We start from the raw sequence: 18,422 nt of genomic DNA on the forward strand, positions 1-18,422 counted from the left end.
GCTTTAAAAATCGTTGTATGTCATAATAAATGAAAAATCAGACTATTTGTAATTAGAATGATGTTCAGATCTTATAATGAATGATTATCTAATAGATTAAAAGAGATTTGACAAAGACAAGCTCTACATCAGATTTGAGTAGAATCATAAAGAATGTATTACTACCAGAACTTAAAAAGAGATTACTACTACTACAAATAAAGAGTCTAAAACACAGCTTCCACAAGTATGTGTCTCTTCTTAGACCCAAACCCAACAATGTGATTAAGATAAACTCTTCCTTCTTTAACAGTAGCCGACGAGACTAACCGATGAACCATACCGCTGCTGAACCAACCCGTCACAGAAGCCGTCCGCCACCCGTCTGAACTCTCTACCAGTTTCGAAGACGGGCTACCTGAAAACACTCACAAATAGTCTACAGTCATTGGTAGAACTTTAAAAATCAAAACTGTACTAAAGAATAACTACCATTACCTGCAACAACAATCTTGGTTGGAGACAAGAACTCAAGCCCATCACCAAACCTCAAAGACCCACCAGAAACGTCAATAACAGTGACTTTACTACTAACATCCCCATTGGTTACATCGATTTTGTATAAGAAACCGGAGAAAGTGTGGATGACGATAAGGAACCCCTCCGGGTGATAAACAATGCCGTTAAGAGAGACAAAGTTATTATACCAACCAGGTGTAGTGAAGAGAGGGCTTCTAATGGTGTACACTAGCTTTCCATTGACATCAACAACCCATATTTTACCTCCTTTTGCATCAGATACATAAGCATTTCCTTGTGTATCAACAGCTACATCGTCTGCGTATGTTATCTCTTTACCTACATTGCTTAAATCATTTGTTTGCTTAACCAACAAATGATTAGAGAGACATAAGCAGAGAAACTACAGAGAGCTTACTATGGCTGCTAAGCACTGTGAGGAAGAGACGACGCCACGTGGACAAATCATAGGCCACTAAAGCACTATAACGATTTCCAAGCAAATCGCCGACAGCGAGGAGGAGACGGTTTCGGTGGCGGTCGATGACAAATCCGTTGGAAGAGTTACCGGCGAGGTCAACGTCTTTGACCAAAGTGACTTCCTTAAGAACGTCGTCGGAATCTTTAGTAGGAACAAGCTCGCCGATACCGCCGCCGCCGTCCATGTAGGAAACGAGGAATCTCCGACCAACGTCGTCCCATTTGGCGCACTCGCGGAGGAAGCCGGAGCTGTGGTAAGAGATGACGTGCGTGGAAGGAACAGCTTTCTCTGAAGAGATAATATAAGCTATTGGAACGGCGGAGAGAATGAAGAAGAAGAGAGCGACGGAGTATTTGCCGGAGCAGCAGGACGGCGACATTTTGAAAAAGACAGTTATAGAGAGTAATAAATTGGGTGCGAGGAAGACCACCTTAAGAAAGTGTGGAATAGATACAGAGAGAGTTTGGTTGGTGAGCGAACATTTGGAAAATATGGGGCCCACTTACTTAGATGCACATACAACCTTGCACTAGTTTTGGCGGCCCGTTGAATGTATCATTGGGCCCAGAATCTGTGTCCAGAATTCAATACGAATAGTTACATTTTGTATTTTTGATTACTGTTGTTTCATGTTTGTACCTTTTTACCAATTTAATGCCCTATACTATTTCCGTTGAAGCTTTAAATTCACAAGTTGGTTATATATTAGGTGAGCTGAAAATATCATTTGGGCCATTTACTTCATACAGTTGAGAAAATATTCAATTTGACACGTTTTTTTTTAATATAGTTGTATCGTGTTTTCTTATTTATTAGAATTAATTTCTGTCAATATAATAATTTGTGGTTTTGCTTTCTTTGGGTCGCATCAAATGTTAGGTGTTTTGAAATTTTGATGATATTATTATTTTTAGACAAAATTGACTGGAGTTGAACAGTAATGGGCCGGTCTCAGATGTTAGCCCAATAGGTTGACAGAGAAAATGTATGATCCATGAGAGTGACTAAATTAAATTGATTAATCTCTTGCGCACACCTGAATCCTCGTCTTCATTCGTTCCGGTCGTCGTCTACACCTCCACACTCCGACTTGGTAAATCCCCAGACTCATCTCTCTCTCTCCTTTTCTTTTGATTTCTAGATTTGCTAGTTTGTTTCGATTGTTCTTCTAGATAGAAATTAACGAGTGATTTTTGATTTAACCGATTCGCATCAATGCCCCTTCTTCTTATTGCGTCGATCTCATGGATCGGGATCCATCGTTCCTCTATCTGATTTCTCTTGTGGGAAAGAATTTCAAGCTTTATGGTTTTGTAGTAATGAACGTTTATCATTTTCGTTCGAGGGAAGATTTTTAAACTTTCGTTATGCGGATTCTGGATATTAGGCTGTTTTTTTTTTTTTTTTTTAATCGATTGAAGGATGTCAATTTATAGATTGGGCTGTAGATTGCTAGTTTATGTCATTGATATTGAATTGTAAGTTTTTCGATCTTCCAGTCATACAAATCACTAATTGCCTCAAGATAGGAAAATCCATTGGCAGTATATAGATGGAGTTCATATCTTAAGCACAGGTTTATATGGTCATTACATTTCTAGCTTTTGTTTGTTAGGACTGATTCATGTTGGGTTTTTGGGGTTATTCTTTATAACGGGTCATGCTTGTATATATGTAGTATCAATACATTTCTGATTTGTGGTTATGCTTGATGCAAAAAAGATCCAATCTTTCGAGTTGGTAGTGAGTTACATTTGTTACTTTTGGTAGGTTGAGAAGAAGAAAGAAGAGATGGCAGGACACAAGGTTGCACATGCGACATTGAAAGGGCCTAGCGTTGTCAAGGAGTTATTTATCGGTTTGGCACTCGGTTTAGCTGCTGGTGGTCTTTGGAAGATGCACCATTGGAACGAACAGAGGAAAACCAGAACTTTCTATGACTTGCTTGAGAGAGGTGAGATCAGTGTTGTAGCTGCTGAAGAGTAATTAAGCCGCTCAATAACTGGTTCCTGAAGATTGTTTGATTTCCATTTCTGTCTTTTTTTTCTTTTTTTTGTTGGGTTCTTAAGAAATAAACAAATCTGAGAATGGGATTTGTAACAAATTCAGATGTGATGTTCATTCAGACATAATCTCTTTTGTTTTGTTTCGAGAAATTACAAAAGGTGAATATTTATGAAACTTATTGATCGAAGTTTTGCACTTGAAAGAGTGTTTCCAGCATTTCAAGTAATTCAAAAACTTTTTTTCATATTATTATGAATCAATGTTTTGTATGAAAAATAAGTTTGTGTTGCATCTGCCTTTTTTTGTGCTCTCTGTTTCTGCAAGTGCACTCGCATGCTGCATGTGGCTAGTGAACCACTTTTGGGAACTCTGAAAAAAGTATAATCAAATGTGAGAATTCTTGTGGTTTTGTTTTCTGTTTGGGAATGGTGGTGAGAGAGTTTACCAGAGAAGTGATCTCCTGAGCTTGGAGTGAACTTCATGCTCACCAAACTCCGGATTACCACCACCTGTGCCTGTGGATACTTTGTCTGCAGAATCTGACCCTTCTTTGGACTGGTCGGGACTTGTATCTGCATCTGATGTGTTTGGAACACAGTATTTTTGAAGCCAACGGTCAGTTTCCCAGAGAACGTGCATAATGCTTTCCCGTGCTGAGTACCCGTGGCTCTCGTGAGGAAGAACAACAAGACGGCAAAGAGCGCCGTGGCCTTTTAGTGCATTGAAGAATCGGTCTGACTGTTATACAAAGTAAGTGAAATGAATACAGTTAGAGAGAACCAATCCAGTGATAACTTGGTGTGAACCAATCCTTTCAAGTGATATCAATGAAGTAACCTGCATTGTTAGAGTTCCTGGGTTATTGTCTTCTTCACCATGAATAAGTAAGATTGGCTTCTTGATTTTATTAGCAGACATGAATGGGCTCATCTCTACATAGACGTTAGTGGCTTCCCACAGAGTTCGGTCCTCGTTCTGAAAATTTACAGGCATAGTTAAAGAATAACCAAAAAAGCGAAGTAAATTAACTATCAAAATGCAGAGAATGAGAGGAGAAAGACAATTGGTCTTGGCACCTGGAAACCAAAGGGCGTGAGTGTTCTGTTGTAAGCCCCAGATCTGGCAATCCCGCAGGCGAAAAGATGAGGAGCATGAGCAAGAAGATTTGCAGTCATAAAAGCTCCATAGGAGTGTCCCCCAACTGCAATTTTGCTTCGATCAGCCACCTTGAAAAAAGAACAAACAATAGTAAGTTTCAAAACTGTTGGGTTTCATACAATACCGAGGTGATGGATTTAGGATAAAGCAATGCTTACTCCACGCCTGACGACTTCCTCTACAGCAGCTTCGGCACTTGCCACCAGTTGCTCTACATACCTGATTTTTTTTTTCAGTTGTTCACATTAGAATCTGTCAAGCTCAAGCACATCTCAGATCTGAAACTTACATGGTTTGATGTCACAAGTTCCCACTTAATTAGTTTGCTTATGCTTATAGGAAGGAAATCTTTAACCAAGACGATATCACTGGTTTCTATGTTCTAGCAACAAGCTTTACGAAAGTAAATATCACTTTACCTATCATTAGCCTCTTCATCACCTTCACCAATTATAGGTATAGTAGGTCCAGATAATATAGCAAACCTGCACAGTGCAGACAAATCCAGATGGTATAAGCTAACACTCGATCAACAAGCTCAGTGATATAGACCCCGGCACACTGAAACAGCAAAAAACAGTATCAATGCTAAACCTTCTAGCAAGCCAAAGAAGGGCAGAAGTTGATCCAATGCCTGCAAATTCATTTGGCGAGCCACGGACTTGACCAGCAGCATCTTTACTCTTGAATTCACCAGGATAAGACCAAAACAGACAAGGAAGAGGACCGTCTTTTGATGGATCATAGCCTGGTGGTAGGTATAGTGTTGCAGTAAGTTGAACCCCGTCTTTCCGTTGATACCTGATCATCTCTTTCTGTAACGAAGCCAATTGCGGATACGGATGAGGAAAGTTTGTAATCTGTTGCACTTTCCTATCAGGCCAAAGTTGGAGAGAATATTGGGTGTTTTCTGTTTTAGACTCCTTTGATGTCAGAATTTTCAGCTCCTCCATTTTTAAATCCCCTTCTTTTTGGTCAGACATCAAGGCAACAACTGTCTCGAAATACTTTTCCTTGTCGCTCTCCCAGATTCGTTCTTTGTTGCCTGTATTTCTAGATAAATTTTGTACAGAACATTCAGTTTGTTATCGCTTAATGGCAATAAAAACAAAAAGAGAAGCAAAAGAAAGAGAAATCATTGTCAGGTTGGGCTTACATGTCAAACAAGTCAAGGAAGGGCACATTCCCTTGTGGTGTAGCCCCACTTCCGTTCAGTAATACATAAGTGCCTTCATCATTTTCCTTCTTTATCTTTGCTATTACATACGTTCCAGCATCGGTCCTTCTCAGCATGGTTGAGCCAGGGTCTGAGTACACATCTTCCGATGATCTATCAAACAAGATGCGTGGACTGACATCGTTAGATCCAGGAGAGATAACCCACGTCCTTGTTCGTCGTGTTTTATACCATGATTCATAAACCAGAGCTAATGTATCATCACACCAAGAAATCCCTCTGCAGAATTGAAATCGGATCAATGTTAGGACATAGAAGGCTTTGATGAAGTTAGTCAGTTTGTTGATAAGATGGCATAAGTAATCTACAATATCTGCTGTGTTTTTAGTTGTTACCCATAACGAAGATCGAGCTTGTGTAACACTTCTGGTTCTTCTCCTGCCAATGGTTCAGCAGACTGCATATAAACTATATCACGCGGTGAAACTTCCATTTTGGCATCACCTCCATCTTGTGTTTCTGCCCTACATATCTCAGAAGAGTTGTAAATTAATTACTTCCAAATCCCATTTTGGCACGTGTACTACATGTGATTCACTTTGAATCTCAAATATATACCAGTAGAGGGTTGAAGGCTTGTCTGCTCGCCAGTTTATTGAACGCATTCCTTTCCGCACACTATTGGAGGCAATGGGGATATCTTCAGCCAAGGGCAAGTCACATAGCTGTCTTACAAATCTACCATCAGTTGTCCAGACTTCCACCTTCTTTGGAAATCTACCACAAGGTACAATGAAGGAATATGGCCTGTGAAGTGATGACACCAACAAGTACTTATGGTCTGTCGAAGGGTCTAACGATGTATACACTGCAGGAACCCCTACTTCCTTCACAGTACCATCCAAAGAAGCCAATACTAGTTGTGATGAAGCGTAGTAGTCAAATAAATCAGCATCATACTCATCCTTAAGCAAATCTTGGAATGTTCTAACTTGGACAACAGTCTTCGTCTCGTTTGACAGAGTTTTGGGACCAGATGGCACCAAAGGTTTCTTTGGTGGTTCTCCACGAGATGAAGGGATTGTGCTCACCAACAAAGTGGAATTATCAATCCAAACAAAACTCTCAAAAATCGCATTCAGAAAAATATCTTGCGAGTTAAACAATGGTCTAGCTACTCCAGTCTCAACATCAGCTACCCATACCACTGGCTTACTACTATTTCCGTTCTCATCGACCCGGATGCTGAAAGCCAGATGCTTACCGTCATTGGACCATGTAACAAAGTTAATCTTACCACCATCTGGAATGCCAGTGATCTCCTTCTCAGGACTCAATGTACCATCAGGCAATAACTGATGGATTCCTAAACCAGTATAGAATGACATTCTGCTTCTGGTATTGCAGTATCCATCAATTCGAACACCAGCAAGCTTCTCCTCTGGTCTAGCTAAATCTGCGAGCGGAGGCAATGCTCTCCGCTTGAGAAACAATATCTTATCCCTATGTGGTGAAAATGATAAAGCCGGGACTGGTGGAGCATCTACAATATCTCTGATCTCAGGTGGAGGCAGACGATATCCAGTGCCTATAGCCAATTCTACATAGTTCAACACACAAACAAACAATCAAAAACGATTTCTCAGATTTCAATTCCAGTGACAAGTAACTCTATACACAAAAATATTCAAATCCAAGTTACCATCATCTTCAGTTGCAGTAGCAGAGGCTGATAGGGAGCCATTAGAGGTTCCACCACCGTCTTCAGCACCTCCAGAACAGGCAGATGCGAGAGAACGAAGCCTAGAAGCAGAACGTGAAGCCATGACAGTGGTCAACGGGTTTTCGGAGAATCGGCGAACTCTTACGCAACGTCGTGTACTCAGAGTCGAGAATCCGGAAAGCTTGGGAAGTAGAAGGAGAGAAGAAGCCGGTGACGGAGACGGCGGAGATAAATGGCAGAGAGGTGAAAGAGAGAAACGATGACAAGCTTTATGAAAGCGCATCATCTTTTTTTAATACTTGACTTTTTTAACCTTTTTAAAGTGCTCTGAATGATTCTCTCTTTTTCTATTCGACGGTTCACTAATCAAAACGACGACTGTATCTGTATGTATTTTTAACCAGGAAAACAAAAAATATCAGGAAAAATATCGGTAGTGGTCACTGCTTATGTGGGCCTTATCTATGGCCCAACTAGCGCTTATTTCCTGGAATATGGCCCATTATAAGTCAGTCGTCCTCCCCCTTTTTCTCAACAAAATGAAATACTCAAAAATATAGTAATTATTAATTTATTATGCTACTTTTCATGAGAAGTTTATGTCTATGAAAATTACAGAAGAGAAAATGATAACAAATTTTTATTATTTCAGTCAAAAATTAAAAAAAAAGCTTCTATAATTTTCAAGAAAAAATGTTCAACGGCTGATAAAATAAATATTCCGGGGAAAAACTTATGTTTCTCAAATTGGTAGAATACTACTTTTTGTGAAAAAATCTAAGTACACGTGGCAAAATATGCTTGGTTCTTAGAAGATAAGAGGATTGTGTTCACAGAGTTTAATAACGTGAACGAGTATATTTTATCTTCTTCATCTCTTCACATCAAAAAACTTTTCTCCTCCATCAAAATCCTCCGACGATGACAACCATAGCTGCAGCTGGCCTCAACGTCGCGACTCCACGAGTGGTCGTTCGACCTGTGGCTCGTGTATTAGGTCCGGTCCGGTTGAATTACCCGTGGAAATTCGGTTCGATGAAGCGGATGGTTGTGGTTAAGGCTACATCGGAAGGAGAGATATCGGAGAAGGTGGAGAAGAGTATACAAGAAGCTAAGGAGACATGCGCTGATGATCCGGTGAGCGGGGAGTGTGTAGCGGCTTGGGACGAGGTGGAGGAGCTGAGTGCGGCGGCGAGTCATGCTAGGGACAAGAAGAAAGCTGGTGGCTCCGATCCTTTGGAAGAGTATTGCAATGATAATCCTGAGACTGATGAGTGTCGTACTTATGATAATTAAAAAATATGTTTTTGATGTTCGAATTATGAAACTTTAGGTATGGATCAATGTTTGTTCTTCTTGTCCCTTGTTGTTATGTTTGTGTTTTTGGTTTGGTTGATGATTGTAATGTGATAAATGAATATGAATAGTACAATACACAACATATGTTTCATAATGTGTTTGGTTCGATTACATTTGCAGTTTCGTGAAATTGATAATAAAAAACTCAATTAAGTTTAGATGAGGCTGAGATGATCTTAGGTCACTCGCATACGTTCCTTATTATTTTTTTGTGGATGTGGAGATGTATGTGTCAAAACGACGTTGAGCCGAGAGAAAGATGAATTGATCGAGAGTTTCTTAGACGGTTTTAAAATTGCTGCCTTGCTGGTATGGGAATTAATCTTTGGTTTCAACAAGATGGGTAACAACAAACAAGCCCATGTAATTATGTTGATGCAGTGTAATGGGCTTTATCAAGCATGGGCCGATGTACAAATTTGACATATAGAATAGAACCAGTTTGTGGCCAGCCTCAAGGTGATGAGAAACAGTAAATATATTAAGGAATAAGTGAACTAAATAATTTGACAAAAAAAAAAACACCTGAAATGTATACAATTTTATTGTTTGATAACAAAATTTGTGAAGTTAAGTGAATGAATTCAAAATCGTTTATCTTCTAGCATTAAATTGATTAATCTAAAGTAAATGATACGAGTGTGCTTGTTTGATGCTCTTCTGTGTTATTTTGCAAATTTGAATTCGTTCACTTATATATATTTTTGGCGGTTCAGAAAAGTAGATTTTAACAAGAAAAATGCATCGGCACGGTATCACCAGTTAAAATCTGAAGGTAAAAAGGTTATATATGAATTTGTAAGAAAACAACAAAAATTAAGCCGATCTATTTGTCGGCCCAGCCGCTAAAGAGTCAATTATACCCCTATAATTCTCACGCGGTTTAAGAAAATGCAACAACAAGTAAGGGGTGTATCTGTCTTCTCACACATAAGATTTTTTTTTTTGCTTATTAAAACTCTTACGTATTGTTGTTTCCTATTCTCAAATTTGTATTTTCCAGATTTTCCAGAAAAATCTCACAGCGGTAAGAAAAAAAGAAAAAGAAGAGTCAGTGGTCTTGTTGTTTCGTTCTTCCTTGTTCGCTCGACCTGGCCGATGTCTAACCAGGACCAGGAGACGCGCACACAATTCGCAGAATGTAACGTTGTTGCTACTCTTCTTCTCTCGTTTCTGTGACCTAAGAACCATTCGAATTCGCTGCTCCGTCTCTCTGGTTTCGTCCTTGAAAAATCGTCTACTCGAGATTCCTTTCTCTAGCCACCCATCTCAACTGCTGAGTAGCAAGCTGTATTTTTGTTGACCTAACTAAACCCTAGCTTCTTCGAGGTTTTCTCTTGATTCCCTTGTCTTTTCTAGCTCCCGAATTTGCCAGTTTTACTTGATTTTCATTTTTCATGTGTGATGTGTGTTTTTCTATGTAATTGGATCTTAGGGTTTTTTGATTTGGGAATAACTCTTTGAAATCGCATTTAAGATTGTGTCTCAATGCTTTTTTACGATCCAATTCCTTGAGATGTTTTGTAGATTTCTTTCAGTCGCTTAATTAGGGGAATGATTGGATGATCCTTCCTGTGTAGTAGGAAGAACAGATAAAGTTACATCAGATTCCAATTTTTAAAAGAGAACCCTAGTTTACTATTAAGTATGTGGACGATTCTATTTCATATGAAAGGTCTTGGTGTTATATATGTCATCTGTGTATATTTATCTAAAACTGAGTCAGTATAGTGCATGCTTTAATTGATGAGACTGTCTTTCACTTTGGCAGTGGCATTTTTTTGACGAGTGCTTCTCTTCCTTATCATGGACTGGATACACAAATCTACTCCTTTTATGGAACCTTCGAATTTGGCAAAACTGGTTCAAGGAAATGTTCCTCTTCAGCCACATGACAGCCATTCTTCGCTAACTGATCTAGATATGGACCTTAGAGAAGTCTATTTCCTGATTTTACATTTTCTTTCTATTGGCCCCTGCGAACGAACCTTTGGCCACTTGAGAGACGAAATTTTGGAAAAAGGGCTTTTACCCCGTAGATATCATTCCTGGTGGTCAAGAAGTGGCATTTATAGCGGGCGTGCTGATGATGATGGCATCTCCCTCCCCTTGAGTTATGATAATTTGATAGAGAGGTACTGTTTCTTTTTTTTTTTCCTACTCCACTCTTCCATTGTTGAGTTACTATGGAAGCCTTGCCATAGCTTATTGAAATGTGCTGTTACTTGTCTCTCAACATGTGTCTTGTTATGTCATTACTTTATGTGAGTGTTCCCACCTCCGTAATTGTGCCCAAGTTTTTTTTCTTTTCATAAGTTCTGTCATCATGTTTCGTTTACTTACAGGTATCCTCATATCGAAAAGGATCACTTGGTGAAGCTTCTCAAACAACTAATTTTAAACCCGTCTTTCCCTTCACACATGAGAGTTGAAGGAAATGCTCCTAATGCTGCTGATGTTCCAACACTATTGGGATCTGGCACCTTTTCACTTGTGGATCGTAGTAATTCTTATTCATCTACTTTGTCGTACCTGAATTTCAAAAGCTTTTCCATGAATTGATGTTTGGCAATCAGGATATGTTTTTTCTTTAACTTTTGCATGCAATTCATCTGATTTAATTTCGACCGCACGTTGTTTCTAGAATGGATCGCTCAGCAACATGTTCCTTTGGATCTGGGACTTGAAAAAATCCCATATATGCATAGAACCTGATAGTGGCTCTAAGGCTTTGCATTTTAGAAATTTGTTTTTCTGGCTTTGGCAATCTTTACTTGGTATCATGACTTGTATTGGGAATTCTGGTGAAGTAGCTCATATAGGAGAAGTTAAGTCCAGGGGTGCTTTAACTTGGATAGTCTCCCTAACCTCTCCAATTCTTACCCTAGGTCTTTGATTAAGTAGATTCTTAATCGTTAATTTTGTTCTTTTTCTGTGAAGGTAACAATATAGAGTCTCAGAAAGCTAGGCATGTTGCGTCATACTTACGCTGGCCGCATATGCATGCCGATCAAGTGCGTGGCCTAAGTCTCAGAGAAATTGGAGGAGGTTTCAGGAAACACCACCGTGCTCCGTCCATTCTTTCAGCATGTCATGCTATTGCAAAACCATCAACAATGGTTCAAAAGATGCAAAATATAAAGAAGCTCAGAGGACATCGTAATGCTGTCTACTGCGGTATGATCTTCATAATACATCCTTTGTCTTGAATCTCTGGTTTGTGGGAACTCTATACTTTGTTTTGTTACATGTGCAACCTTGATATTATACCAGTCTGTTTACATCTTCTGACTAGGGGATCTGGAAGTTGTAATGTAGTATGTCCATCATAGGAGCACCGTTTATTGTCATAGAATGTTTTTTGTGGGTAGAAAAGTAACAGTATGGCTATTTATACTTATGTTGCACAGCTATATTTGATCGTTCTGGAAGATATGTTATCACTGGCTCCGATGACCGGCTTGTCAAAATTTGGTCAATGGAAACTGCGCTTTGCTTGGCTAGCTGCCGTGGGCATGAAGTGAGCTATTGCTTTCCATATTTGTAAGCCATAGGTTCTCGACTATTCTATTAAAATTAGTCTCGCCTATGCATGTTTCCTGTAGGGTGACATTACAGACTTGGCCGTTAGTTCAAACAATGCTTTGGTTGCTTCAGCTTCAAACGATTTTGTGATTCGAGTGGTAAGAGTACAATTCTAGTCTTTAATGTCTTACTTGTTTTTATTTATTTGTCAGTTAGATAGTATTGATTCTTATTACAGTGGCGGTTGCCTGATGGAATGCCAATTTCTGTATTGCGGGGACACACTGGAGCTGTTACCGCAATTGCATTCAGTCCCAGACAGGCGTCTGTTTACCAACTTTTATCGTGAGTTCTGTTCAATATGTATCTATTTTAACTAGTTTGTTTCGCTCTATTCAAGACCCCTGGATCTTTAGTTTGGATGTTTCATACTGCGTCTGGATTGGTAATCAGTTATTTGTGGTTTTTCGTAATCTATGTAGGTCATCAGATGATGGAACCTGTCGTATCTGGGATGCTAGGTATTCTCAGTGGCTCCCACGAATCTATGTTCCAAGTCCTTCAGATGCTAACACTGGTAAAAAGTGGTACATCATCATATTTTGTTCAATGTTAAGATATATTTGGTTATAGGCTCATTGGAAGTTTCTCTCTTAGGCGAAAGCACTTTTACATCTTCCAACACAGGATCCACGAGCAATGCATCTCAGAGTCATCAAATATTATGTTGTGCATACAATGCTAATGGAACCATTTTCGTCACGGGTAGCTCTGACAGCAATGCAAGGGTCTGTGTTAAACTTTCAACTTTAGTTATCCTCCTTAGTAATGCAGAAACTGTGGGATATGTGGTTTTTGTTTACTTTTAGTCTTGATTGTCAGTATTTCCATAATCTTGCAGGTTTGGAGTGCCTCAAAACCTAACTTGGATGATGCTGAACAGCCGACTCATGAGCTGGATGTTCTACGGGGCCATGAGAATGATGTCAACTATGTGCAATTTAGGTATTTTCCAGCGAACGTGGTGCCTCTCTTAGATTGTGCATTTTGTTGGTTGACATGAATAGATATCTAAAAGGGTATATTCTATTTTGTTTTAGTGGTTGTGCTGTGGCTCCAAAATCTTCAACAGCTGATGCTCTGAAGGAAGATAGCTACCCAAAGTTTAAGAATTCCTGGTTTGTTTCACGTTTTAAGTGTTGGACTTATCGTCATTCCTCTATCTTTCATCTATTGTTAGTTAAGAATTAATACTTTTGACTACTAGGTTTTGTCATGACAATATAGTAACCTGCTCTCGCGATGGTAGTGCAATTATATGGACTCCAAGATCACGTAAATTCCATGTAAGTTCTGTCAATCAATCACTGAATGCAATGTGCAAGTTAATGACAGCAAATTTCCGATTCTATCATCACTTCCCGAGTTCCCTCAGCTTCCTCGATGTTATATTTCCAGGGGAAATCTGGACGCTGGATGAAAGGATATCATCTGAAGGTTCCACCTCCTCCACTTCCTCCACAACCTCCTCGAGGAGGCCCACGTCAAAGGTTTCTTCCAACACCACGGGGTGTTAATATGATTATATGGAGCTTGGATAATCGTTTTGTACTTGCCGCTATCATGGGTAAATAATTAATCTTAGAAGAAATCTTATGATGCATAAATTATCATTTTGATGAATATCTCTCAGTCTCACTGTGTTCCAACCGTGGATAGTAAAATACACAACAGTTAAAAAGCAGTGTTTTTGGGCCACCTGTTGGTATTACATGAACGTACTACTATCTTCTGTTTCTCTTTAACCGTCAGTGTATATTCAGATTGCAGGATTTGTGTTTGGAATGCTGCTGATGGTAGCTTAGTGCATTGTTTAACTGGTCACAGTGAATCGGTAACAATCCTCTACATTTCTACTCCATCATTTAGTAGGCCCTTTTTTTTTTTTTTGAATGTTGTGTGCTTCATAGTTCATTGTATGTTGCATCTAGCTTTAAGTTTTGTTGTTCATCCCCGACTTGCTTTTGGGAGATACTAATATTGATATTAAAATTTCACGAATCTTCTCTTTGTAGTCTTATGTCTTGGATGTCCATCCTTTCAATCCTCGGATTGCTATGAGCGCTGGCTATGATGGGAAAACAATCATCTGGGATGTGAGTTTACTTTTTTGGATAGGAATAGTCCTTAATCTTATCAATAGCGATACTTACCTTCTTAGATTTTTTTTTCTAGATATGGGAGGGTATACCAATCAAAGTGTACGAAATCGGGAGATTTAAGTTGGTTGATGGAAAGTTTTCACAGTAAGTACCCAATGAAATGTCCACGACAAGATCTTCTATATTTTTTTTGTGTGTTTGCAAATGACTCCAGTTAAACATGCAATTGACTATTGAGTCTGAAACTAGAAGAAACAGTCATGTTAAGCATATCCAATTGGGTGTACAATATTCATATTTCTTTCAGTAAAGACATCTGCTTCTGAAGCATTTATTTAGTCACATGAAAGTCTTGGAATCAATTTTTTAAGATACTATTTCCCTGGCACTGTGTAGAGATGGGACATCTATTGTGCTTTCAGATGATGTTGGCCAGATATATTTTCTAAACACAGGACAAGGAGAGTCTCAAAAGAATGCAAAATACGACCAGGTATGGTAGATTTTACATCTCAGATGCATGATCATTTTCTAGTATATGGCTGAAGTCTCTATTACTTTCTGACCCTTTGTCTTGCTTTGTATTGATTAGTTCTTCCTTGGTGATTATCGTCCTCTTATTCGAGATACCAATGGACATGTTCTTGATCAGGTTTGTTTCAAATACTTGTTTCTTCTGTTTTCTTTCTAATTTCTGCTGCGTTCTTGTTAATAGACCTCACCGAACTGTGCATACTTTTTATATCCTTGCACCTGCGGTATTTTTGAATAATAAGCTTTATAATTTTCATGGTGCAGGAGACGCAGCTACTTCCTCATCGGAGGAACCTTCAGGATCTTCTTTGTGATTCAAGTTTGTTTCCAAAAGCTCATCTTTATTTCAGTTATACAAGATGTTGTTTATTCAGGAAACATATTCCTGGTGTTTTATTTTGATTTTTCAGGTATGATTCCGTATCCAGAACCTGACCAGACAATGTTTCAGCAACGCAGACTTGGTGCATTAGGAGTTGAATGGCGTCCTTCCTCGATAAAGTTTTCTGTTGGCCCTGATTTTAGTTTAGGTCAAGATTATATAATGCCTCCTTTGGCTGATCTGGATAGACTGATTGAGCCATTGCCTGAGTTTATAGATGCTATGTACTGGGAACCAGAACACGAAGTTCTGAGTGACGACAATGATTCAGAGTATAATGCTGAAGTTTCCTCTGATGGGGCTAGGGCAAGCCCATGTTCCAACTCTTCAAATGAACTTGAGTGCAGCTCCGAGGACAGTGACGTTGAAAATATTCACGAAAGTAGCTATCATTGGAAAAGAAGAAGAAAACATCCTAAGGTATGTTTTGCTCAACTCATGCGATTTTGTTTGTCAGTATCTATTAACTAACTCCCGTTTTCTCAGGTCAACGTCTCTACTTCATCTGGAAGACGTGATAAGAGGATTTTGGATGAGAATGATAGCTCGAATTCTGGAATTAAGAGAACCAAGAACCGAAGAATTGTCGTGAAGGCTTCAAAAAGAAAACATTCTGATGTCAAAGCATCACGGCCGCAGAGAGCAGCAGCTCAAAATGCTCGATCCTTGCTTTCTAAAATTTCTGGAAGCTCTTCGGATGAAGTTGATGATGATAATGATTCATCCAACAGTGAATCTGATAGAAGCATACCCACTTTGCGACAGTTGGACAAACCATCTCAGATGCTGGAATCTCTTTCAAATGACAAACAGAAGAAAAGATTGATTGTAAAGATCTCTGTTAAGAAGCCAGCAGAGTCTATGGGAAGCAAGGGAGATGTGATAAATCAGGCTGATTTAGAGCAACTATCTTCCAAACCTTTGGAGGAGAATCACAGAGTGATTGGTATATATTCCAGAGAACCCGGGTCAAGTTCTGTAGATGCAAAAGGTGATTCAGGGTGTCAGAGTATTCCCTACTCTATGAATACGCCACAGAGAGAAAAGGCCGATAATCAGTTGATAAGATCTTCAGATCAAGACCAGAATATGTGCAAGTGGAGGGAAGAGATTCCTGTTTGTGAACCTACCGAATTAACTGCGCCTGAGAACATAGAAGAAGCCCAACCATTTTATGGGTAGGGAAATCAGACTATAATGGGAACGTTATGTTTGTATTATATTTCCGCAATATCTAATTCATCGTATTCTCTTGCAGGGATGAAGCTGATGAGATTCTTCCAAAGAAAGTTCGACGACTGAGGTTAAAGCTTCGGCATCCCAACAGTCCTCGAAAACTAGAACCTGATGAGGTGGCAGATGATTTGGCAGATGGTGGAGATGGGTTTGCATCCATAGCTCCCTCTTTCATGAATCCGATTATGGATTCTGAACCTGTGATAGATAGCGTTAGAGATTCTTCTGCACATAACTTTGAGTTTGGAGAAGCTACAGCTGATGTGATACGTAGGAAAAGATCCATAAGAAGTGAATCTAGTACAAGAAATAGCGCATTACGCATAAGGTTGGGCTCTGGATCTGTAGACAAAATAAAGAAACAAGGGATTCCTTCCACAAGCGTGTATGATGATGCATCACTTGAAGAATGGCCTTCTACCTCAAAAGCTGGGTCCAGGTCTAGATCTGCAAGCGTCAGCAAACCAAGTCTTCATACTGGGATAAGGTTGAATAGTGTCTCAGGAAAAATCTCATGGTTATTGTTGTCTGAACACGAGGAAGGCTGCCGTTATATACCTCAGCTAGGGGATGAAGTTATTTACTTCAAGCAGGTACGTCCTCTTGGCTGCTAATTCGTTGTTCACTTCCTTGTATTAATTTGCCAGCTGTGATATTAATAAACTTTCCTTGACTGTCGTTTTCAGGGTCATCAAGAGTTCCTTAAAACTAAAGAATTAAATGACAGGGACCGATCAAGGTACCTTCCCCGAAACCTAGGAGCAGTAGAGATTTGCAAAGTCGAGAAACTTAACTATGATACATATCCTGGTTCTGGAGATAGCTGCTGCAAAATGACCCTCAGGGTTCTGGATTCTTCTTCATCACATGCCTCCCGCAAAGAGTTTCAACTGACACTTCCTGAGCTCATTAATTTCCCTGATTTTATTGTGGAGAAGACTCGATACGACGCTGCAATTCAAACAAACTGGAAAATTGGTAATGAGTGCCGTGTGTGGTGGAGAGACGCAACCGGTGAAGGCGGGGCTTGGTGGGAAGGTAGGATTGAGTCTTCACAAGTAAAATCCACTGACTTCCCAGAGAGTCCATGGGAAAGATACAGAGTTGTCTATGAAACAGGGGAAACGAGTCTTCACAGCCCGTGGGAGTTTGACAATCCCGAGTTTCCCTGGGAAAAATCTACCATCGAAGATGAGAGAAGAGAGAAACTGCTTTCATTATTTGCTGGACTAGTAAAATCAATCAGCAAGCATCAGGTTTGTCTTCTCTCCCGAAACTATCATTTCTCATCTTGCTGTTATCCTTGCTTGCCTCGTAACTGTTATTTGCTTTTGTTATATATTTTCTTCAGGATAGTTACGGGATCCAAAAGCTAAACGAAGCAGCTCAAAAGATGGATTTCTGCAATAGGTACGATACTTCACAACACTTAGCTCTCTGCAATTGATTCTTTCAAAACCTCCCTAGTCCTATAAACTCGAACATGAAAACCCATGTGGTATACTTGAGAAGCAGAAACGATAGTTGAGTCGGTGCTTATTTAAATAACTCATATGATCAAACTTGTGGATTTTCTTATCTGGCAGTAATGATTCATGCATTGTGTAACTCTGGTTTAAAATCGCAGGTTCCCGGTTCCATTATACCCTGAGCTGATTCACGAAAGACTAGAGAATCAGTACTACAGAAGTATTGAATCGTTTAAACACGACGTGGATGCAATGCTCTCAAATGCGGAGTTGTATTTCGTTAGAAGTGCACATATGCTTTCGAAGATAAAGCGACTGCGAGATAAATTGACAAAAACGTTAAGAAAGCTGATCTGAGGATAAGGCAACACCGGTATGCTTCTTTTGGTCCTTTCTTGATCTTGTAAACACGTTAGGCTGCGGCAGTTTTTTCATTATATAGCGAAGAGAGTGTTAAAAAGAAAATTTAAAAGTTTTCACTCTAAACAAAAGAAGTCGGTTTTGTTTGTAGTAACCCGACACAGGTTTCATGTATAGTTTTAGTACCACATGTCTGTAACCGAAATTTACTCTGTTGTCACAAAAATGACATCATAAGTCTAATTTTATTACAAGAAGATTATTATCATTTCATTTGCAAACTAAATTGTTTTTCGTTTTAACTACTAATATTAACATTTTATTTTCGTTTTAACTACTAATATTAACATT

At 39.3% G+C, this 18,422-nt stretch overlaps 5 protein-coding genes, 1 long non-coding RNA gene and 1 other non-coding gene across 14 annotated transcripts; 4 read left to right on the plus strand and 3 right to left on the minus strand.

Annotated features, from left to right (window-relative positions):
* Window positions 1-27: 27 nt before the first annotated feature.
* On the minus strand, window positions 28-1,564 carry AT2G47370 (Calcium-dependent phosphotriesterase superfamily protein). 2 transcript variants are annotated; one of them, NM_130305.6, is made up of 3 exons: window positions 917-1,564; window positions 478-837; window positions 28-397 (listed from the first exon to the last, which is right to left on the minus strand). In NM_130305.6, exons 1-3 carry the CDS (start codon window positions 1,356-1,358, stop codon window positions 207-209), a joined length of 993 nt encoding a protein of 330 aa, NP_182259.1. In that variant the 5' UTR covers window positions 1,359-1,564; the 3' UTR covers window positions 28-206. The 2 variants fall into 2 exon arrangements, with proteins under 2 accessions (NP_182259.1, NP_001323753.1); NM_001337258.1 differs by having other exon boundaries at window positions 28-837; window positions 917-1,432.
* A 435-nt stretch (window positions 1,565-1,999) lies between these two features.
* On the plus strand, window positions 2,000-3,130 carry AT2G47380 (Cytochrome c oxidase subunit Vc family protein; the record flags this gene model as incomplete). Of its 2 annotated transcripts, none has more annotated exons than NM_130306.3 (2): window positions 2,000-2,072; window positions 2,750-3,130. In NM_130306.3, the coding sequence occupies exon 2, from the start codon at window positions 2,771-2,773 to the stop codon at window positions 2,963-2,965; it is 195 nt and encodes a 64-aa protein (NP_182260.1). In that variant the 5' UTR covers window positions 2,000-2,072; window positions 2,750-2,770. The 2 variants fall into 2 exon arrangements, with proteins under 2 accessions (NP_182260.1, NP_001324866.1); NM_001337259.1 differs by having other exon boundaries at window positions 2,032-2,555; window positions 2,750-2,965.
* Window positions 2,003-2,771, minus strand: AT2G09885. The gene is made up of 2 exons (NR_140612.1): window positions 2,741-2,771; window positions 2,003-2,062 (listed from the first exon to the last, which is right to left on the minus strand).
* On the minus strand, window positions 3,069-7,442 carry AT2G47390 (Prolyl oligopeptidase family protein). The gene is made up of 11 exons (NM_180142.2): window positions 7,024-7,442; window positions 5,940-6,921; window positions 5,717-5,845; window positions 5,301-5,600; window positions 4,739-5,197; window positions 4,564-4,629; window positions 4,303-4,363; window positions 4,063-4,212; window positions 3,824-3,961; window positions 3,432-3,724; window positions 3,069-3,355 (listed from the first exon to the last, which is right to left on the minus strand). Coding segments are annotated over exons 1-11 (2,886 nt in total). The 5' UTR covers window positions 7,331-7,442; the 3' UTR covers window positions 3,069-3,354.
* Window positions 6,423-6,693, plus strand: AT2G09895. Its single transcript, NR_140613.1, has one exon. It is a non-coding gene; the product is annotated as an other RNA (long non-coding RNA).
* A 364-nt stretch (window positions 7,443-7,806) lies between the features above and the next one.
* CP12-1 (CP12 domain-containing protein 1) lies at window positions 7,807-8,719 on the plus strand. The gene has a single exon (NM_130308.3). The coding sequence runs from the start codon at window positions 7,966-7,968 to the stop codon at window positions 8,338-8,340; it is 375 nt and encodes a 124-aa protein (NP_566100.2). The 5' UTR covers window positions 7,807-7,965; the 3' UTR covers window positions 8,341-8,719.
* A 496-nt stretch (window positions 8,720-9,215) lies between these two features.
* Window positions 9,216-18,380, plus strand: AT2G47410 (WD40 domain-containing protein). 6 transcript variants are annotated; one of them, NM_001202841.1, is made up of 25 exons: window positions 9,216-9,732; window positions 10,175-10,538; window positions 10,749-10,903; window positions 11,344-11,580; window positions 11,814-11,923; window positions 12,009-12,086; window positions 12,167-12,273; window positions 12,411-12,505; window positions 12,616-12,716; window positions 12,830-12,933; window positions 13,029-13,106; window positions 13,196-13,274; window positions 13,387-13,555; window positions 13,752-13,822; window positions 14,004-14,084; window positions 14,164-14,234; window positions 14,487-14,583; window positions 14,683-14,742; window positions 14,889-14,943; window positions 15,035-15,426; window positions 15,493-16,184; window positions 16,265-16,835; window positions 16,929-17,498; window positions 17,594-17,652; window positions 17,870-18,371. In NM_001202841.1, exons 2-25 carry the CDS (start codon window positions 10,210-10,212, stop codon window positions 18,066-18,068), a joined length of 4,560 nt encoding a protein of 1,519 aa, NP_001189770.1. In that variant the 5' UTR covers window positions 9,216-9,732; window positions 10,175-10,209; the 3' UTR covers window positions 18,069-18,371. The 6 variants fall into 6 exon arrangements, with proteins under 6 accessions (NP_001189770.1, NP_001324313.1, NP_850474.3 ...); NM_001337262.1 differs by having other exon boundaries at window positions 9,384-9,732; window positions 10,749-10,906; window positions 12,586-12,716; window positions 17,870-18,380; NM_180143.5 differs by having other exon boundaries at window positions 9,384-9,732; window positions 10,749-10,906; window positions 17,870-18,380.
* Window positions 18,381-18,422: the final 42 nt, after the last annotated feature.

The sequence above is a fragment of the Arabidopsis thaliana genome, chromosome 2 (genome assembly GCF_000001735.4).
Source record: "Arabidopsis thaliana chromosome 2, partial sequence".
NCBI lineage: Eukaryota > Viridiplantae > Streptophyta > Magnoliopsida > Brassicales > Brassicaceae > Arabidopsis > Arabidopsis thaliana.